This window comes from Catharus ustulatus, chromosome 20 (assembly GCF_009819885.2).
Source record: "Catharus ustulatus isolate bCatUst1 chromosome 20, bCatUst1.pri.v2, whole genome shotgun sequence".
Taxonomy (NCBI): Eukaryota; Metazoa; Chordata; class Aves; order Passeriformes; family Turdidae; genus Catharus; species Catharus ustulatus.
The window spans coordinates 1972635-1993249 of record NC_046240.1 but is presented as its reverse complement, the minus strand read 5'-3'; the positions used below and the strand labels follow the sequence as shown (position 1 = coordinate 1993249).

Here is a 20615-nt window from a genome sequence, read left to right as displayed (position 1 = left end):
GGCCATTGAGTCCCACTGTGGGACTGATAAAATTACTGCATCCCATTGGGAGTTGCTCCAGCCAGGGGGAAGAGCCCAACATTTCTTACCAAGATAAAAACAGAGGTTTGGGGACACTAAGGGAGCCCCTTTCTCCACTGGACTCCAGAGGAAAACCGGATTTCTCCACATCACCACTGGACCTCCAAAGGGAAACTGCACCTGCTACAGGAGCACTGCTCCAACTGAATCACATCTGTCACTGCAGGAGGATGCAGCCACCATGGAATGGGACTGCTGCCAACACCCTGCCTGACGGGTGTCAGGTTGTACTCTGACTTTGTCAGGGTTTGGAGTTTGTTTCTTTGTAGTACTGTATTTCTATTTTAATTTTCCTAGTAAAGAACTGTTATTCCTAATTCCCATATCTTTGCCTGAAAGCCCCTTGATTTCAAAATTCTAATAATTTGGAGGGAGGGGGTTTACATTCTCCATTTCAAAGAGAAGTTCCTGCCTTTCTCAGCAGACACCTGTCCTCCAAACTAAAACAGCAACTTTTTGTTCTTTGTCCATATATAGGCCGCACCTGATTATAAGCCGCACTTTGGGTTCGGACCAAAATTTTAGTCAAAATGGTGCAGCTTGTAATCGTGAAATTGCTGTACTTGAAATACTGGGATGCAGAATGCTGATTTCAAACACCCAGTCCGGACTGGATTGCTACTGTGAAAAGATGCAAACCATATAATGAATATTGTTCAAAAAAAGCTCAACTGCTGTTCTCTCAGTGAGCATTAAAGCATGCAGAGTTGTATCTGCCCAGCCACATCTCTATTTATTTATTTTTTGTGAACATTACAGTAAGGTTTCATGTCTGGAAGAATATATCCAACCTGTAGCCTAATTCACTCTTCCAACATTGCTTTAAAAGACTGAAGTAATCGTCAGAAAAAGCTGAGCCTAAGGAGAATGGAGACCCATCTGTGCTGCACCAGGGAATGCTGCAGACACCGGGGCTGTTCTGTGTGCACAGCTGAGATCACCTGCAGCAGTGCTGAGAGAGCAAACCCTGACACCTGTCTAAATAAAGGTGTTGTGTGTTACCCCTGGAGCTGTCCTGGCTCTGTCCCAGCCACCTCCTGAGTCCAGTGTATCCACCTGTGCTTCCTTCTCCGGGATGGATAGTGGGACATGCTTGCTGCTGCAGGGCTGCTGCGTGGGTCCTGCTTTCCAAGAAAAAATAGGTAAGCAGCAGAGTTGTGACATGCCCACATATGTTAGTGACAGGCTTGAACATGCATCTCCCAGAAAATAAAAGATACGGAGACTTTCATTGAGTTTTCTTTAAAAAAATAGTTTTATTACTCAGCAAAACCAGTGACTTTCAGTTAAAGATAATAGCAAAAATAATTTTTTTCAGATATATTCTACATGTGATTTTAGCACAGGACAGAAATACAGACTGTTCACTTTTCCAGTAAGTTTGAAATGGATTATCCAGGCACATTTTTGAAAGTTCTATGGCTGTAAATAGTCATTTAGTAAAATAGTATTTGCTTTACTTTTCCCTTATGTTACAGAGTAGTAGATTTCCCAAACTATTGGAGAGTGATCCAGGGATGCAATGACATCTTGAATATACCATCAACAGACATTAGATCAATGCTGCTTGGAAAATACAAGAAGCAGCAAGGCGAACAGTTTCCATAGAAAAATTCCCTACTCAGATTTGAGTGTTCCTCAACATTTTACCAAATCTCAGTTGGCACTGCTGGAAGCAGCCAGGTATTCTTGGGTCCTATCAATCTGACACTCATCTTTTGTTAAGCAGCAAAACCAAAAGGCAAGTAAGGTTAGCATAATTACTGTAGACTTTCTCCCACCCCATTACATCACTGTTTTGCAGTGCGTTGGCCAAGACTCTCGCATGTCTTTGTTCACATAAATGTACAGCCACGAAACAAAGGGGAAGAGGGCAATGATGACTGCAGCAGCCAAGAGAACTCCTCCCAGAGGATTCCTGTAACAGAACAAATCCAACAGAGCTACTTCAAATCACTGAATCTTTAAGGTTGAGAAAGATCTCCACGATCATCAAGTCCATCCTTGGACTGCATACCACCATGCCAACTCAACCCTCTGGTGCAATGCCTCATCCAGTCGGGTTTTATTTAACACTTTCAGGAATGGTGACTCCACCACCTCCCTGGGCAGCCTGTGCCAATGCTTACTCACTCTTTCAGTGAAGGAATTTTCCCTGGGATCTAATCTCAACCTCCCCTGGCACAGCTTGAGGCTGTTTCCTCTGGTCCTGTCCCTTGTTCTCTGGCAGCAGTGCCTGACCCTCGCCTGGTTGCACCCTCCTCCTGTCAGGGAGTTTTAGAGAGCGAAAAGGTCCCCCCTGAGCCTCCTTTTCTCCAGACTGAGCCACTCCAGCTCCCTTGGTGACTCCTAGTGCTCCAGACCCTTCCCCAACTCTGTTCCCCTCCCTGGACATGCTCCAGTCCCTCAAAGTCCTTTTTGAAGTGAGGTGTCCAAACCTGACCCCAAGACTGGAGGTGCCTCAGCAGTGCCAGCACAAGGGACAGGCACTGTCCTCATCCTGCTGACCACACCATGGCTGGAACAGGCCAGGATGTCCTTGGCCTTCTTGGCCACTGCTACAGCTACCACATAACATTCACATCTGCCTGTAGCTGGAAAGACAGCACAGAGCCTTTGGCCATTTTAATGGGGCTCCTATGGATGTGTCACCAGAGTCTTTTATGGAGAGGCACAAAGAATTTTCTGACAACTCAGGCGACATAAACTAGCTGGAATTTTTAAGAAGCACCTTAAAAGAAGCACCTAAGCAAAGGGAAAATGCCCCCATTATGGCAGGGGGCCAGAAAAAGTGCTTTGTGTAGAGATTATATTCCCCCCTGCCCCAAAAAAGTCCTCCAGGCTGTAGCACCAGCTGCTACTGCTTGGGCATCTGGAAGGTTCAGAGAGTGACATGGAACAGGAAAACAAGCTACCAAAATCAACTGTGTATTTTCAAGGAGCTAGTCACTAACTATGAACATTGGAATGGATTATTAAAAAAGAGAAAATAAAACTTACTTTGCTGAACTGCGACAAAGACTCATCCATACTGTAATAATCACCAGACCAAACAACTCTCTAAAAAGCCAAACAGAAAACAGGTCAGAAAATAATACAAACAGATGTCTACATTCCGACAATACATATTTTGCCTCCAAAACAGTAGTGGCTGCTCCTTTGGAGAAGTTCAATATATTTTGCTAGGATTATAATTATAAAGATATTTACAAAGAATAACTTTGTTTCACACCATACATCTACAAATCAACACGACAGCTAAACAGCTGCAGAAATTCCTGCCTCTGTTTTGTTCTACTGCTGGACTTATATTCCACAGCACATTTCTCTAATCAACATAGACAAAGCAGGCATATTTCTCTCTTTGAAAAAGAGCAAAGCAACATCCCAGTTTTCCAGACTGTGACTGGGCACAAAGAAGCTGCCAGGGCTTCACCTTAGTACTCTGCAAGCACCTACTTGTTTAGGCAACTCCTGAATGTCCAAGTGAGAAATTCTCCCTTGTCCTCAATCCCTTGGAGGACTCAGCAACCCATGCCAGATAAACATGCATTTGGCATTGCCCTGAGAGTTTTTAAAACATTGATTATCATTCCTACAGCTCCAGGAAAAGAGCACAAAGCTGTTTCACTGTGCTTGTGCCAGACAAGTAAATCTAACTGCCTGCCACAATCAGGGAAACAGTGACTGGTTTGGAGCACTGTAGTCCCTCCTCTTTGGTCTGATTCTTCTGGACCAACAGCACTCACTGCAACAGCCCAGGAAATAAAGTTTTGGAAGGGGACATCGGAAGGAGATGGTCTGGTGAGTTGGATTTGGGCAAGGGCAAAAAAAACCCACTGCTTACCTGCCTTCCTCTTCATGAAAAATGTTTCCTTGAGCATGGGCAAACAAAGAGCAAGCCAAGGCAATGGTCCCAAAAATGCAGCCAGCAGAATGAAGGTCACAGAGGCTCCTCCAAACACCATTATCTGGGGGAAAAAATAGACTGTCAGTCACTATCATGAAGCATGAAGTAAACCCATCTGGATCATCTACAGACCTGAATGGCAAATACCTCTCGGTGAATTTACATAAACCTACAGTTTTACAAAAGTTGTGCTATTATAATCTTTATTTTCCACAGATCTTGACAAAAGGAAAACCCTAACTATGAGTTTAATATGCAGATTATCCTGACCAGCCAAATGCCATTATGCCACCTATTACACAGTAAACCTCCCCTGAAATACTGAAAACCACAAGCAATCAACCCTCATGAATTCTGAACTTAGGAATGCTGCCACTTTATAAGCTTAAGATAGCCAAAATGCCAAGAGACTGCAATGGTGTCATTTGTAACAATACTGTGCACTCCTGAAGTTTCTCTTTTTTAAATGTGATTTTAGTTTATTCAGCATAAGTATTCATCCAGAACAGATACAGTCACTTTGTGTATATAAAATGGCCTTATTTAAAATTATTTCTACTAAATTAAAATGTAAAAATCCTTCCTGTGTTCTGAAGTCCTGAAACAATTTTGATCGGAATGATCCTCTGAACTGCCATTAGCCCCCACAGTAAACACAGCCTTCAAATGTTCCTATTGCTGCCCATTGCTCTGTGGGGCAGTTGCAATACCTGGCACTGAACAAGACCTTTAGCACCTTATTTTTTCAACGGACTGTGCAAAGCTCAGCTGCTCTTGCATGAGTTAGATAAACAAAACCACAGATTTACAACAACAAAACAAAGTCAATTAAAGTGCTAAGGTCAACATAGAACCAGGTTTCAGAGCATGCTCCCAGGATGCTGCTCCAGTTGGTCTTTAAGCTGGAATTGGGGTGCAAAGGCAGGCCCATCCCAGCAGCTGAGCTTTCTGCTGGGCTCCTCTCCTCACCTGCAGCATGCCCAGCCACCAGCACTAAAACAATGACCAGCTTCTGTAGAAATAGGTCCTGCAGCTCTTTGCCCTCAGAAGGTAGTTTCCACATAGTCTGATTTTAACCTGTGGTTCAGTTTAAAAAAAAAAAAAAGCCAAACAACAACCTTTTGAGGGCAAAATTTGAGCAGAGACTGTTTTGTACACCAGTATCATACCTGTTATTGAAGGGTTGATGCTGACAAGCAGTGTCAGGGCAGCTGGCACTAAGTAGACAACCTGTTAATGACATATAAATCTACTCGGTAGCAAAACTTAGCAAGGCCAGGAAGCAGAAACGTCCAGCAGCAGCAGCAGTTTGTCACAGAGAGACACAGAGCAGAGCCCAGTCTCTCACCCTCCAGCATGCCCTGGCCCTGCTAGTGCTCATCTTCACCATCACCACCCAAAATCCCGGCCCATCAGCTCACAGCCAGCCCTTATTCCTCTGCTCCTGGGTTACGGAATACTGGCTGCCTGACCAACCACTGCAGAGCCCTCTCCCTGAATCCCGATCCTCCGGGGAAAGCACTGAGGGGACAGGGTCCTGCCCGGCCCTGAGCTCCCCAAACGCTCCGTGCCGCTGTCAGAGGGGCTGACACACCCCAGGGCACGCAGGGGCAGCCGAGCCCAGCCAGCGGCTCCTGTCGCCCACAGACTGTCCCCAGGGCAGGACGGGCACAGCAGCGGGGCTCGCTCCCCGATTCCCCGAGGCCCAGCTGAAGGGAGCGGCACAAGGCGGCTCTCGCTGGAGACTCAAGGCAAGCACAGGGCCACGGGCACAACGCGGCAGGAGGAGCGGGAGCAGCTCGGGGTGCTCTGCACAGACAAGCGATGCTCTGCAGGGGCAGATCTGGGGGGAAATGAGGCACATCCTGGAAACAAGGTCGGATTCCAGCCGTCGCTGAGGTACAGACATCGTTTTCCCGGTGTCCGCCCGCTCTTCAGCTGAAGCCGGGACGTTTCCTCCGGCGGCCCCGGATCGGACGGGCGTGAGCAGAGCGGGGCTGGGGCCGCCAGAACCTCCGGGGCAGGAGGTGCCGAAGGGGAAAGGAAGAGCGGCCCGGACTCACCATCCACAGCCCCGCGTCGGGGTCGTTCACCTGCAGCGGGAGGCGCGCACTGAGACCCCGCAGCCGCCGGCCCGGCCGGGGCCGCGCTCCGCAGGACGGGAGCGGAGGGGACGGGAGGGGAGCCCCGGCCTCACCTGCACGGCGGCCGCCAGCCCGAAGAAGGCGGCCATAAGGACATTGCAGAGCCGCCACAGCCGCGCCGCCATGGCCGGGGCGGGACAGAGGGGAGGGACGCGGGCGGGCCCCGGCGCCGATCCCGATTCTGATCCCGGTGCCAATCGCCATCGCCCGGGGCGGCGCGGCCAGCACGGCGATACTGTGAGGGTGGGGAGGCCTCGGCACAGGTTCCCAGAGAAACTGTGGCTTCCCTGGATCCCTGGAAGTGTCCCAGGGGTTTGGAGCGCCCTAGAACAGTGGAAGATGTCACTGCCCATGGCAGGGGGCTAAATGAGATGAGTTTTAAGCCTGCTTCCAACCAAAACCATTCTATGATTTTTGTAATGGTTCCGAATTATTTTTGTGTTTAAGAGATTCAGTCATTTTGTGTAGTCTGGAGAACCAAAAAGGAAATTGCTCAGAAGAATAGCACTGTGTCTTCGTTCTCGGATCATTTATGATAGAAAGTGATAATGATGAACTGAAAGTGAGTCCTTTAGAAATTTGATATTTACCAAAACCAAATCTCTGTGAGATCATGTCTCCCACCAATTTCAGTATCAGCATCACACAGTTCCTCAGCACCCAACAGAATCAGGTCTTGCTGAATTGTTACATGGACAACATGTAAATGTCTCCACATTTGCGGAGAGGATTAATTCTCCTCTTATTTTTAACCGAGTCTTTCCTTGAGCAGGTTACAAGAGATGAAATTACTGCAAATAAAGCCACAGAGAACTAAAAGTTGTCTTTGTGAGAGTCCTACCCCTCATCTCAAAAGAAGCAGAAATTTAGTAATGAATCACCTTCATGCCTTGTTTCCAGGTCAAGGACAGGCTCTTGAATGTATTTTCTAACAGAAGGGGATTCATTTTGGGCCAGAAAATGGAAATGTCAAGGATTAAAAAGTAACAGTGGTGATAAAAAGTGTAAGAAGAATGTAAGAGACAGCATGTCTTTCATTAGCATAATAATTACTACCATAATATCATAGGAAAATAAAAGAAGCCAAGCTTTTCAAGCACACCAGTTCTTCTTTGTGTGGGAAACAAAATTATGAGTCACTGCCCATTTTTTCTAACCATACTAGCTGATCTTCAAAATGCAAATTATTCTGTGATTAAGTCTTTGGCTCTTTAATTTGTTTGATCACAAGTTATTGTGAAATTTGTTAAGCCCACCTAGTTTCTGTCACAGCTGGGCTGTTCCTTGACATCTCAAGGGCTGCATGGTCAGGAGGAGAGAGAGCAGATGGGAGAGACTGATAGAGACTGGGAAGGAAGCAGAGAAACAGCTGGACAGACACATCCAGGGCCCTGTGTGGCACGGGACAGGACTCTGCTGAGGGGAAGGGAAGGCTGGGCAGGCAGAAAGCAGCTTCTAATGGGCACTTGGGACGCACGGCATGGGAGGTTTGTCAATCCTGTGAGTGACCAAAGGTCAGTGACACAAGAACAAGGGAAGGCAAAAGGCCCCTCTGTCTCTCCTGAGGATAGGGTTGGAAGGAGGGATTGGTTTACCAGCTGTGGCCTTCTTTACTGCTCTAATTTACAGAATCACAGAATATTCTGAGCTGGAAGGGACCCATGAGGATCACTGCATAGCATCATGCAGTGGCCAGCTGAGCTGAATGGAATTCAAAAGCAATCAGGCTGTAACTTGCCATAGATATAAAAAGGTCTTTCAGTGTTGGGTGTGTTTATTGCAAAGAAAAGGTCGAGGCTGTTCACTTTAAAGCTTTACCAACTATCCTGAGCACTTCCTCCAACCACCCGCTGCAGGGACACAGGAGGCTTTGTCAGCAGAAGGCAGTACTGACTTCTCCCATGAGAGGGAGGCCAAGAACCTTTACTATCCTTGAGTAGAACTTGAGCTACTTATTCCCCGATATTAGAAAAAACATCTTCCCTCCTTATGACACTCTGTATCTGCTTCTCACCCCCATAGAGTCTGAGTTTATCTTCACTGTGGCAACTCCACCTGTAAAGAACAGAGGCAGCAGGGATGGGCCCTGCAGCCAAGCTGTGACATTTCCCAAGGGCCTGTACCAGAGATGTCACTACAACACAGCCATAGCCACCCACCACAGTGACCCATTTTATAATGGCCCTCGTCATCGTGTCATGAACGGTCATAGATTAGATTGCATCAAAAGTGATTAAAAGGCTCTGGTTGGGCAGGTGAAAGGTTTGGGGCCTTTGGTGTATTCCTGGCTGCAGAAACCTGACTGCAATTCCAATAGGGACATCTGGAGATAAATGCATGGTTGCACAGCTGGTATTGCCAAAAGGGCTCTGGGTTTAGTTGCCTTGATTGGTGAGTCAGGTGCCAGGAGCAGAGAAGGATGAAGCCCACCTTCCTGAGAATGGGAACAGCCCCGTGTTCCCTGATTGACCAACTTTGGAGGACACATTTCTGAAGCAAAGGCAAACCCATCCCTGGGATTGTTTTTACTCAAGGACCTGGGTGCACCAGGTGAGTAATGCAGAGGGACAGGGAAACATGATATGGACCTCAGGGGATTTGATTTTTTGCAGACAACAGTCTGTAAGATTGAATTTCATATGTAATACTGGTTGTTGAATGACAATGCCACTATATGTCATAGCTACCAAGGACAGTGAGTACAGACTGCTCCAGACACACCAGTCATGGACTAACTGAACTCAACAGACATCTTGGTGGGGATGGCCAGTGACTACTGAAATAACACCTGCGCTCATGTAGAATTATATGAATATATATGTGTTATGTATATAACATAGTTGGAAAGATCCAGCACAGTGTAAATGGTACAGAATAAGGGGTGGATGATGTCCCAGTTGCAGAGAGAATGGCACATCAGGAAGAAATGCTGACAAACCACTCTCATGTCCTGGTGTGGCACAATGTTTTAGGAATAAAGTCATGAGTAACAGATGTCACATACGTTGACTTTAGGAAGGTTTTTAACATTGGCTGTCCTGACCCCTTCTTAAGAAGATATAAGGGGATGGTGGGTGTAAAACTGGTGAGATCACTGCATCTCAAGTGCTAATTATCAGTGTTTGTGAAAATGGAAGTACATATTCAGAAGATTTTTGCAGGGGTCCGTTCTGATGCCAGATCTTTTTAATTACTTCTGTTAACAGCCTGGATGGTTAACACCCATGACTGCTTTATTAAACCTGCTAATTACTCCAGTCTGTTGAGGACAGCAGACAGTAGGATTCAGCACTAGATGGAGAAATGGCCTGCAATATCCAGGACGATATTTGACAGGTACAACTTCCAGCATTACTTTTATGAGCCGTGAGCAACATGGGTTCAGGTGAGAGAACTGGGTGGATGCAGTTTTCCAAAAAACCCAAACCAAACCAAAAAACAAAGAAAACAAAAACTGCACAACAAAACAAAACAAAAGCCCACAAGTGTAATGGAGAGCAAACTGAACACCACCAATTGTAAAAGAAAATGCCATCTTGGAGCATGCAAGCTGCAGCCTCCAAGGCAAGCTAGGGTAATATGCCTAGCTAGGGATGCTGTACTTCAAAAAATGCAGATGGACAGAGAAAACATCAGAGGAGGTCAGTGAGGATGCTGGGAGGCATAGAAAACATGAAGGAAGGCTAAAGGAAATGAATTGATGTAATGCATAGAAGAGAAAGCTGAGGCAAGGACAAGAAGGGAAACATTGCAGTTCAGCATTGCACATCATCAAGTGCCCAAGGGGTCATTTTGAAGAAGGCTATGGCCATAGTGAAGAGGGCAGGATATAAAGGATTTGAAATTAAAGAAAAAAACAAACCCTTGAAGTTAGGCTTATGGATGATGTTAGGATGTGTGCCAGAGCAGACTGCCAGGGAATGGCACAATCCCCATTGTGCGAGGTCTTTAAGGAAAGGTTTCAAAAAAGTGTCAGAACAGGTATTGTTGATCCTCCCAGATTTGCAGTGAGGGGAAAGTATGACTAGCTAACTGTAAGCAAACCGCATGTAGGGGGCACACAGCAGAAGTGGAAGTCACCTTGTGCCAGTGCTTGCCAGTAGGCACTGGTTTCTGGATCAAAGACTGCATGGTGTTAACCCTGGACTTGCCCTCAGGGATTAATGCAGAAGAGAAGGCTTAAGCAAAACAGGGGAAAGAAAGGAAAGATGTGGAACTACGGATGGGAATGTTTTTTGTGTCAGGACTCAAACTGCACACTCTGCCCCTGCCTCCCAAAAGAAGTTTAACTCTCAGCATTTAAGATCAATTTGCTAGTAAGAGCAAGTGGTTTAATCGCCATCAGGTGGCTTTGGAGCATTTGGAAAAAAAATGGAAGAAGCCATATATGTGTATGTATGTATGTATGTATGTATGTATGTATGTATGTATGTATGTATGTATGTGAAACACTCTTCACTCATTCATCTGGCAGCTGTTTTTAGCCAAAGCTCTTACTTTGGCTGCTAACAAAGCTACATTACAGCTGTGTTGCTGCTGTGTACAGCTGTGTCCTGGGGCTGTGAGCCAGACCCTGACCTCGGAACTCGAACATCAGCCCTGCCCATCACAGAAGATGTGTCTGAAGCCCAGGCTGAGCCTGGTCACTGCCATGGGACTGCACTGCTCACCTGGCTCAGGTCCGGCCACCAGGTGTGGAGTGGCTGTGGAGGCCACTGCCCATCCACCATGTTATGCTGCACTTTTCTCACGGAGCAGCCATCCCTAATGCTCTCCAGTGTTGTGTTGGTGAAGGTATAGGGTTGGGATTCTGGTGGTGTGAGTTGTATGGGGATATGGGAGGAGAGGAGAGAGGCACACCTTCACCTGGTGTGTGGCTGTGGGCTTTCTTACAGGCGCTTTTAGGTGCTGGCACTGATGGTTGCCACCCATGGTGCTCACACTAGCCACACCCAGGAAGGGCAGAAGGAAGGAAGGGAGGGAGGGAGGAAGGAAGGAAGGGAGGGAGGGAGGAAGGAAGGAAGCAAGCAAGCTTGCTGAAGCTCTGGGTATAAGTGACTCCCATTCCTCTTCTAACCAAAGTGGTGGAGGGGCCAGACTAGAAGCAGCTTTGGAAAAGTCAGCAATGTCCCCAGAGAGGGCAGAGGCCAAGATGGGACAGTGAAGAACAGCAGCCTAACTTCAAACCCAGCAAAGAGGTTACTGGGATCTTGGCTTGTGTGAGAAGGGTTATGGGGCTCCCCAAGGCAAAAGAAAGCTGCATCCTTGGCAGGGAGGGAGCTGAATTTGCTGGACTATCAGGAGCTGGGAGCAGAAACAGGAAATGGTCAGGACCAGTTCTGACCTCTTCTTCCACTTCCTGACGAAGGTGAGCTTCCCAATGTGAGTTTTTCCCTGCAGAGCAGGGTTTGGGCAGAAGGCTGGGCTCCCTCTGTGCCCCAGGGACTATTCCAGCCTGTCTCCTTGACCCTGTACAACTGAGCAGGGAACCAGAAGACTCTAGGATGGAAGAAGATGCTTTTTTTAAGTTCAAATCATATGAGCAAACAAAAATCTTAGTCTTATCATGAGGCAAAAGGAATCAATACAAGCTGAAGTGGGAAAGAACGAAGGAAAAAACGAAGGCAGGATGAAGAAGCAGCTCCTGCCCTGACTTCCTCCCCCACTGCTCAAAGGGTGATAGTTTGTAGATTCTGGAGGCTTTTCCAGTGTGTGTTCAGGGCTATTATCACCTCCATGGTGACCGGGGCAATGGAGCAGCAGTCCTCATATTTCTAATACATGGGACATCCAGCTCTTTCCATAGCCCATCTCCATTCATAAAGGGGGTCAGTATTGTTTCTAGTACAAAGGTGAGGACACAAGGCCTCCTGTAGGTGAACGGACTCCCCTATGTCATGCAGCAGGCTGGAGAGGGCCCACAGCTCTGGACAACAATTTCACTGCTCTAATTCATGGTATGTGCTGCCCCTATGACTGGGAGTGTGGGTTTGCTGGAGTTAAGAGGAATGATCAAAAAACATGTGCTGGCATGAACAGCAGTGGCCAAGAGAAGAAAGAAAATGAGGGGGAGACTGATGGTGGCAGAAGAGGCTAATGCCCTGGGTGCCCAGGAGAGCACGGAGTTGTGGAGTTATGCCCTGTGGTCCTGAGGGAGCCGGGAGAAGTTTGCCAGGGGCCAGCCAGGGGCTGCCCGTGTAGGAGAAGTCCTAATCCTAGGGCGAAGATGAGAAATAGGATAAAGCTTTTCGGGCCGACTGCCGGCCCCCGAGGGGATGTGAGACAGGACAGCAGATGTCTGGGCGCCGCCGGCTGAGGGGCTGGCGGGGCCGAGCGCGGTGCGGGGTCCCCTGACGGGCTGCGGGCGATGCCCCCCGGCCCGAGGGAGCAGGAGCGGAGCCGCAGAACCGGCCGGGGATGCCCCGTCCCCCCTTGGCAGGCAGCGCCGCCTCCGCCCCGCCGCAGCGGTGCCGCAGGCGCGGGGCCCCGGCGGGGAGGGGTTTCGCGGCCCCAGCCGGGGGCGGACGGGCGGCGGGGCCGTGTGTCCTGCCCTGCCGGGGAGGGCCCTGCGCAGCGCCGCCGCCGCTGCTCCCGCTCCGCGCACAATGGCGACTCCCAGCCCCAGCGGCGGCTCCGGGGGGAGCGGGAGCGGGCCCGGGCCGGGCGCCGCCAGCAGCAGCAGCAGCATGCAGGGTAAGCACCGCCGGCCCGGGCAGCGCCGGGCCGGGCCGGAGCCGCCGCAGGTCTCGCCCTGCCCGGGCCGTGAGGACCCCTGGGCGCTGCCGGCTCGCGCCCCCCGCGCTGGGCCGCGGCCGTGGAGCGGCGCTGCCCGCGGGAAGCCCCGGCCCCGGCTCGGCCCGGCCCTGGCGGCCCCGCTCCGGGCCTGCCCCGCTGGCGGCCTGGCCGCGCCCGGCGCGCTCGGCGGGAGGAAGCGCGGCCCTGGCCCTGCCCGCCGGGGCTGCCGGGGCGCAGGGCCTGCCCGGAGCTCGGCCCCGGCCGCCGGGACAAAGGCCGGGCTGGACGCGGCTCCGGCCTCTCCCGGCGGGGAACGGTTCTGCGGCCGCTCCGGGTGAGCGGTGCAGGCCGCGGCTGCAGCAGCATCTCTGGGGGGGGCCGGCTGGAACCGAGTGCGCTGGGGGCGGCCCGTGCCCGCAGCAGCCCCGCGGTGCGGCCGGGCCGGGGCTGCGGCACCACGGCACTGCCCTGGCCAGCCGCGATCTCCCCCGGCCCTCCGCCTCCGGTGTGGGCTTCTCTCAAGACAAGCGTTTAAGTAAAATCAGTTCAGCACGAACTTGCGGTTTAGTTTCGTTCCGTTCCGATGGAAATTTACCGTGCTGCAGCGGGTCGCGTTGGTTCCCACCGGCACTTGTTGATGGTTGAGCAGCCTTGCAAAAACGGTGGATATTTGTTTTGCAGAAAGGCCTCAGCAAACCCTTTGAGTTTCTCCTTTGAAGTTGGACCAGTGAAAAATACTCTCTGCTTGAAAAACGTTTTAGGCCTTGTTAGGCTGAGGTGGTACAATGCTGGTTTGTTTGGTTTTTTAAATTAAATACCTGGACGGTAATATTAAAGAAGCAGTTTACCCTGTTTTGGGACCAGAAAAAAAGGAACAGTTGCTGTCTCAGACAGAAGTGCAGATACTGTTGTTGAATAATGTTTTCACAGTTATTTGCTATATTCTGTGTTCTATCTTCCTGGTATGGATTGTGCTGAGACTGGTGGGGACTTGTTTGGGCAGAGAACTGATGGTTAAACTGAAGAGTTTGGTATATTTGGTGTAAAAAGGTGAATTTTGCCTCCTTGTGGCTTCCCCTGTGTGAAGGATACCTTTTGGGCCTTGTCAAGGTAGTATTATCTGTCTTTCAAAAACCAGAATCCCAGACCTTGTGAATTAAATGCATGGATTAAATCTTGACCATGATATGCCAAAGCAGTTGTGATTTAATAAGAGCAAGCCTTGTTATTGTGGTGCAGTTACAACCCTCAGTTACCCATTGTTTTGTACCTGATCCCTTTTTCATATTTGAGTCGTTGCTCAGAATTACCTGTATCTTCCAAGGCTGAGAGTTGATTTTACACCCTGGCACCTGTGATGCCCTGTGAGCTTGTAGCATCTGCATGCTCTCTCCAGTGGAGGAAGGGCAGTTGGTTCTGGTTTAAAGTGGCTGTTTAAAAGTGGATTCAGGACCATGGGCCAGTGCGATGGTGCCCAAGTGCTGGTGGTTTTTCCTAAGGTAACCAGGTGAGTGTTTAGGTGTCCCAGGAGGAGTTGTGTGTGGGATCCTGGCTGGGCTCTGGAGCAGCAGGTTGCTGTGACTGTGATGGTTCCTGGAACCTGCAAGAAACTCTGTCCCAGGAGGACCTGTGCTGCCACACCACCTGGGTGGGATGGGAAGGAGCTGGAGGTGGCTGCAGGTGGTGTGCAGGCTGCTGGGTCAGCTCTGGCAGCTCACCAAGATGCACAGTGGTCTTGCCCACATCGTGTTCCTGCTGGTGCCAAAGCAAGCTGAGCTGAACAAAGAAAACGCCACAAAAGTGTTGAGTGTTGTGCAGTTGGGATGCCCAGCTTGTGCTTGTAGTGGGGCTGGGCTGGCACTGGAGGAAGGGAGGTGCAGGAATGCATTGCTGGGTGGGGAGAAGAGTAGGTAGGACTGCATGAGTGTTGATATAATTGACTTAAACAGCATGACAAGGTGGAGCAGGGAAGTCATTAAGCTGGAAACAAGTAATTATATCTAGAAAAAAAAAAGGTTTGCTCAGTTAATTTTCAGACAGAAACACTCTGACCTGGCTTGTGCAACTGCTGCTGCAAGGAAGGTGGGAGAGGGTGGAACTCCCATGCCAAAGGACTGTGACAGTGCTCCCCTGGGCAGCAGTCTGTTGCTTTTGGAGACCCTGCCCAGAGGCCATGTGCTTGGGCAAGCACACCTGAGGTGAGAGTCCCTCTCAGTGGGTTTCTGCTTTGGTGTCAAGGCTGGCAGTTTCATAAGGAGTGTCCGCTGTCAGGGCATTCATCAGGCCTGGGGGTAGGGAAGAATTGTGAGGATGGTGGTACAGGGGAGAAGTATTCAGAGAAATTGAGACCCATCACATAGATGTTCAGGGCAAGGGCAGCAGATCCAGAAAGTCTCTACAGGCCACCCAGTTTTGGTTTTAGTTCTGTATCCTACACCATTTTTTGATTCACACAGGCTAAAGTCCTCCAGGTGACAATACAGAAGTGAAGGCACGCTGTACTGTCCTTGTGCTGGGCTGACTGTGCAGCCATGGCCCTCAAGCCTGGTGATCAGGCAAGGGGTTGCTTCAGGCCTTATTATTTGTTATTCACCCTTATTCTGCGTGCCCCTGCTTCACTCTCATGTCTTGTCTTGGCTACCTGGATCAGCTGTCCATGCCAAAGGACCTGGAGCTTCATTTCTTCCCAAAGAGTCTCTGGGCCAGTGCAGTTCATGGTGCTGTGTGTTCAAGGCACAGGTTGGAGACAAAGGAGAGCTGGAATTCTGAATATTAAAACACATTCTATTCCATAGTTTTTTTAATGTCTGTTGTGTGCACACTGAAGTCTGTCTGGATGCTGGTGACTGCTGGTGTGTAGAGTTGGTGTCGTTCTTGCTCATGTGTAATGTTAATGTTCAGGAGCAGTCCTGAATATTTAGTGTCCTGGATGTTTTCTGGAGGAAACAGATTCTGTGGGAAGTAGGATACCTTTGGCAGGGATTTAAAGAAAAAACAGCACCCAAACTGTAATTGAAGCAATTTTGTGTTTCTCTCATTGCCAAAATTAGTAATAGTCATTACTGCTAACATTACTCAGAAGATGATAATTTGAAGAATGGTGGAATGAAATCTAGAAATGTAGTTTATTCCAAGGCATAAGGAGAATTTTGATTCTAATTACAACCTGTGGAGTCACTCATCCTAACTACAGTGCCAAAGAGGAACTGGAAGCACTTAAAACTGATGGTTATGGAATCAGCTCAGCTGTAGTGGGCACTCAGGAAGACTGAAGGCAACTGGGACTTCTCCAAACACTCACTGCCTGGTGTGCTCTGGCATCTTTAAACAGCAAAGCAGAGTTACTGCATATGTCTTCTCAGAGTGTACATCTTGGCTCAGGTGTGTTGTGTGGGAATTCCTGACCAGTTCAACCAGAATTTGGGATTCTCAGTTTCCTTCACATGTATGTGGTCCTGTTTGCTCCCTCATTGGTGTCTTTGCCCTTATCATCTGACTCCAGCCATTTTAGCAAAAGATGGCAGGAGGTCTGCTCTGGTGAGAGAGTCCTTTGTGAGTGTGAGGCAAGGAGCCTGGACAGGGAGGTTGTTAAGAGGTGTCTTAGTGCATGAGGTGATGAACCTTGGGTGCCATTCATGACATCAGTGGCTTACTGAACTTGGCTGATCAATTCCTATTTACAAGGAAACTCTGTCCTGTGCCATTCTCCTTCTGGCAGAAGAGAGCTGCTGGGAGGCTTTTTGAGAGACCAGGAATTGTTCATATTTGACTGGTGACAGAATTGATGAGTGCTGTGATGGACTTCGTCCCTGCAGTTAGGAGAGTTTGGTATAGGTGTGTGATGGATGTGCACTGTGTCAGTGCAGAAATCATGGCTCCCACACACAGCATTGGCAGAAGCAGTGTGTTTGTGACCAGACTGATCCTCAGTTTGGGAATTCACTAAGAGATGCCATGGTTCCTGTGTCCTCCTCTGTTGCTTGCTGCCTTGGTGAGTGCAGGGAGTGACTGGAGCTGTTCCCCTCCCCATTCTTGCCCTCAGTGAAGTTATCAAACCTGTGTGTGTTAGCAGACAGCACTGGTGCAGGCTGACTCTGGCAGATTGATGGGTGTATGTTTACTTGGACATATTTGCATTTGTTAAGAACGATAAAAATTGTGCGGTGAGCAAATCAGTGTATTTTAGTTCATTTGTGCCCCCAATTTATTCTTGTATGGCCTTTTGGCCATGTCTGCTTTATGTTTGAATCTTGGCATAAGGATTGTATTGGTATATGAGCATATGGTTTTGCATTTTGGCTTTATATTTTGTTATACTTTTAATCAACTGATGTTTTTGATGTCTGTTTTCCTGATAAATGGGCAGCCCAAAAGCACTGAGTTAGTCTCCTCAGATGCTGGGAGGCCTTTTTAGTTATTTTATGATGATTTGAGGAAGCCGGGAGGTATGGAAGTCACACTGTTGCCTGTCAAAATGAGTTATCCTGGAAGAGAAAGATGGGTTTTGTGAGGAAGGAGAAAAAGCCAAAATGTGTACTTTCCAAACTTCATGTTGTTGAGGAGTCCCTGAAACTGAATTTGTGTGTATGCAGTGAAGCACTGTGTAACCACATCAAGCTCTGCATGTATCAAATACACATAAACAGCGTTTTAGCATCATGCAACTTTGAAATTGGATGTCTTCTGTTGGATTTAGGTTTGATAAGATTTTATATGAAGGAAAATGTGGAGGTCTGCTATCTGTTGTAGCCTGTGGAGACTTAAAAGGAAAACTGTGAGGGAAAGAAGCAGTGTAGGGTGTTTGTGTAGTGTTCTGCCCTGTGGGTAGGAACTGGCAGCAAATATCCATCTCCAAGCTCTACTCAAGTGATGTTTATAAAGAAGATATAAAAATCTCTGAATGGATGTGATGCTTCTGGCATCCTCTCAAAGACTGGAGTGCACTGATGTGGACCAGCATTGGAAAGGTGCTGGTGATGTTCCCTGCTCTCATGCAACTTATTTAAAAAGAGCTTTACTGTATTTAAGTGCCTCCTTAGATGTGCACGTGTGTCTTGCCCTTCTGCCTTGCGCTGAGACAGCAACATCCACTCAGGAAGGTGGGGATTGCTATGCTACAGCAGCAGAGTGAGGAAAACCTGCCTGATACTGGCAGTTGAACCTTTTCACTGGGGTTCAAGAAGTATCACCTTGGGATATGGGCTTTTTCATGGATATTCTGGTCAGGATGGATTAGTTGTATTACTGTACAGTGTTGTCTACTGGCTTTGGAGAGATGAACAAATGTTTTGGGGATTCCTTTGTTGATCCTGGTCATTTATAGTTGCTGGGCTATAACATCTCTTCTTCTGTGAAAAGCTGAGTCCCTCCGATGACACTTGTTCAAAAGAATCTGTCTTTAAGTCTATTTGCCTAGGATTTATTGCATTTTTAAAGTGGCTTTATATCAGTCTGGTTGATTACTGGTTTTTGGTTCTCCTGTGCAGTTGTGCTGCTGCTCCCTTGGCCAATGCCTTCAGTAATGTGAATCTTCCACCGTGTTATTCCAGACTGCTGGTGTTCCCTGCAAAGGGCTTTTGTCTTCTGGGTACTCGGGTTTCTTTTCATCTTGTGGATTTGTTTGATTGCAGAAGGAATGTGTTAGCAATGGGTAAATGACAGTGCAGTGCTTGTTGAGCATGGAAAAATGTCTTTCAAAAAGGTGTGTTACTATAGCTGGTTTACTTAATGTGCAGTAGTTACTCATGATAAATCCCTGAAGAGAGACTTCATTTGTGTTTCTTCAGTTCAGCTCATAGATAACTTGAATACTGTGTCTCTGCTAGGCTGAGAATGGAACAGCTATTGCATGTTCATTGTCCCTCTGTTTTGGAGGATGTCTGGAACTTGAATGGGGGGCTCACCCCTCGCAGTTGGCACTGACTTGGCTGTCAAAATGTTGAAATACTTGATTACCAAAATCAATGAGAAAGAAAGTGCTCGGAGTTATCCTGAAGGTGCTGAGGGGTTAAGCCATTGTTCATAAAGTGTGAAATGCAGGGAGAGTGGGTTTCCTGTGGTTCTCCTGGGACAGAATTGCAGAAAGGATTTGTGTAGCCTTAGAGCTTTGGTTTTTACTTGTGGTGATGTTAATGTCTGAACAAGACAAAATAATTTTGCTGTGACTCTGCATCCTGTTTTCTATCCCCACCCACCTCTTTGTACTGCTCCTGAGTTGTTGGACAGGTTACCTCTGTTACAGGTCTCTTACTGACGTTTACTGAGTGGGTTTATGTAAACTATATATGAGATGCTTGGAAAACTGCCACTGCAGGTGGCACCTCATGTGCAACCTCTCAAAGTCTTGCAGTCTTGAACTGTCTACAAGAGCTGGTGTGGTTGTGCCTTTTACATACACCTACCTTTAGCATACACAGCCCATCTGTTCAGCTTGTAGGTATTTCCCATACTGAACGCTGTTTGTCCCCTTGCCTCATGAGTGGTCCCAGCTCAGGACCTGACTTCCCTCTTTGGAAGTGTCTGAGTGAATTGACCTTTTTTCTGAGACCCTGAAGCTGAGGGGAAGGATAGACTGCAGGAGAGATTTGAACTGATTTCTGTGATTTAATACAGTAAACTCAGAGTACAGTAAGTATGTGTTTTAAACCAAAGGATGTAAAAGACGACTGATAAACTTTGGCAACCAAATACATTTAGAAATAATGATAAGGAGGGAAGGGAGAGTTGAGAACTTGCTCTGCCTCAGCAGTGGAGCTGCCACAGCCTCACCAGTGAAACTTTGTCAGCCTGAACATTTGCATTTTGGTACTGGTGTTCTGGACAGGCTGTGGTACTGACTTTGGTTCTAAACTTCTCATTCTAATTTTATGTTATGTTAGTCTGGTTCTTACGGAATCTTACTGGGTTTGCTTTCGTTTGAGGGGAAGCTTTAAACCTTGAAGCTCCTCGTGATGTGCATTTCCTGGTCTGCTTAGGTGGCTATTTCTTCAAAGTTAGTCCTGCAGCTTATGCGGGTATAACATGTCTGTGTCTCCTCGTGATTAGGTGGAAAGGTGCAAACGTGATTTTTATCACATCATAGGTTTAAGCATGGTCCCAGTGGAGCTCTCTGCAGCCCTGTTGAGTGCCTGCTCCATGCCTGCACAGATCCTTTGCAGGCATGTGAGGTATCATTGGCCTGGATTTGCATCAGGAGTATCATGTGATGCTGCAGAGCATCTTCCAAAATGTGTGACCTTGACACCTCAGGCTGTACCCGCGGTAGTGAGATCCCTGCTATTACTGTTAGTGAGGAAATACAACACGGTGTTGCCAAGTATTGCTGCCCATCTCCCTCCTGTTTCTCCTCTCAGGTGAGCTGAACTGCTGTGCACATGGATGGTACAGTGACATGGGTATGGCCCATTAACTTCCCTGTGAACATCAAGGGAGATGGGTGTATGTGTATTGCACAAATTGTGTATTTATTAGCTGCTAAATTGATTTCCTCTTCTGCAAATCAAAGCCTTGGTGTTTGCCCTTTACTGGAGGCAGGGTGAGCCCTCCAGGAAGCAGACAGCTCTGCTGGTCCTGGAGCAAACAAAGAGTCCAAGCGCCAGGAATTAGTCTGTGTTTTGAATAATTTATCTGATCTTTCTGAGGTGCTTCGGGAGATGCCTTGTGGTGTAAGGAGGACAGCTGTTGGGAGCAGACAGCTGAGCCGAATGGGAGTTTATCCTTTATCTGTTTTTGTCTAGGCTTATTTT

General features: G+C 48.1%; 2 protein-coding genes across 3 annotated transcripts in view; one reads left to right on the top strand and one right to left on the bottom strand.

The window, feature by feature from the left end:
- Positions 1 to 570: 570 nt before the first annotated feature.
- Positions 571 to 6260, bottom strand: TMEM220 (transmembrane protein 220). The gene is made up of 6 exons (XM_033076994.2): positions 6189 to 6260; positions 6055 to 6084; positions 5161 to 5221; positions 3929 to 4052; positions 3082 to 3141; positions 571 to 1999 (listed from the first exon to the last, which is right to left on the bottom strand). Exons 1-6 carry the CDS (start codon positions 6258 to 6260, stop codon positions 1867 to 1869), a joined length of 480 nt encoding a protein of 159 aa, XP_032932885.1. The 3' UTR covers positions 571 to 1866.
- A 6453-nt stretch (positions 6261 to 12713) lies between these two features.
- Positions 12714 to 20615, top strand: part of MAP2K4 (mitogen-activated protein kinase kinase 4) — a 67011-nt gene continuing 59109 nt past the window's right edge. The window contains exon 1 of one of the 2 annotated variants that reach the window (XM_033076486.2): positions 12714 to 12828. In XM_033076486.2, the coding sequence (XP_032932377.1) occupies positions 12741 to 12828 (88 nt within the window). In that variant the 5' untranslated portion in view covers positions 12714 to 12740. The remainder of the gene's footprint in view (positions 12829 to 20615) is intronic. The other variant, XM_033076487.2, reaches the window with a different exon arrangement.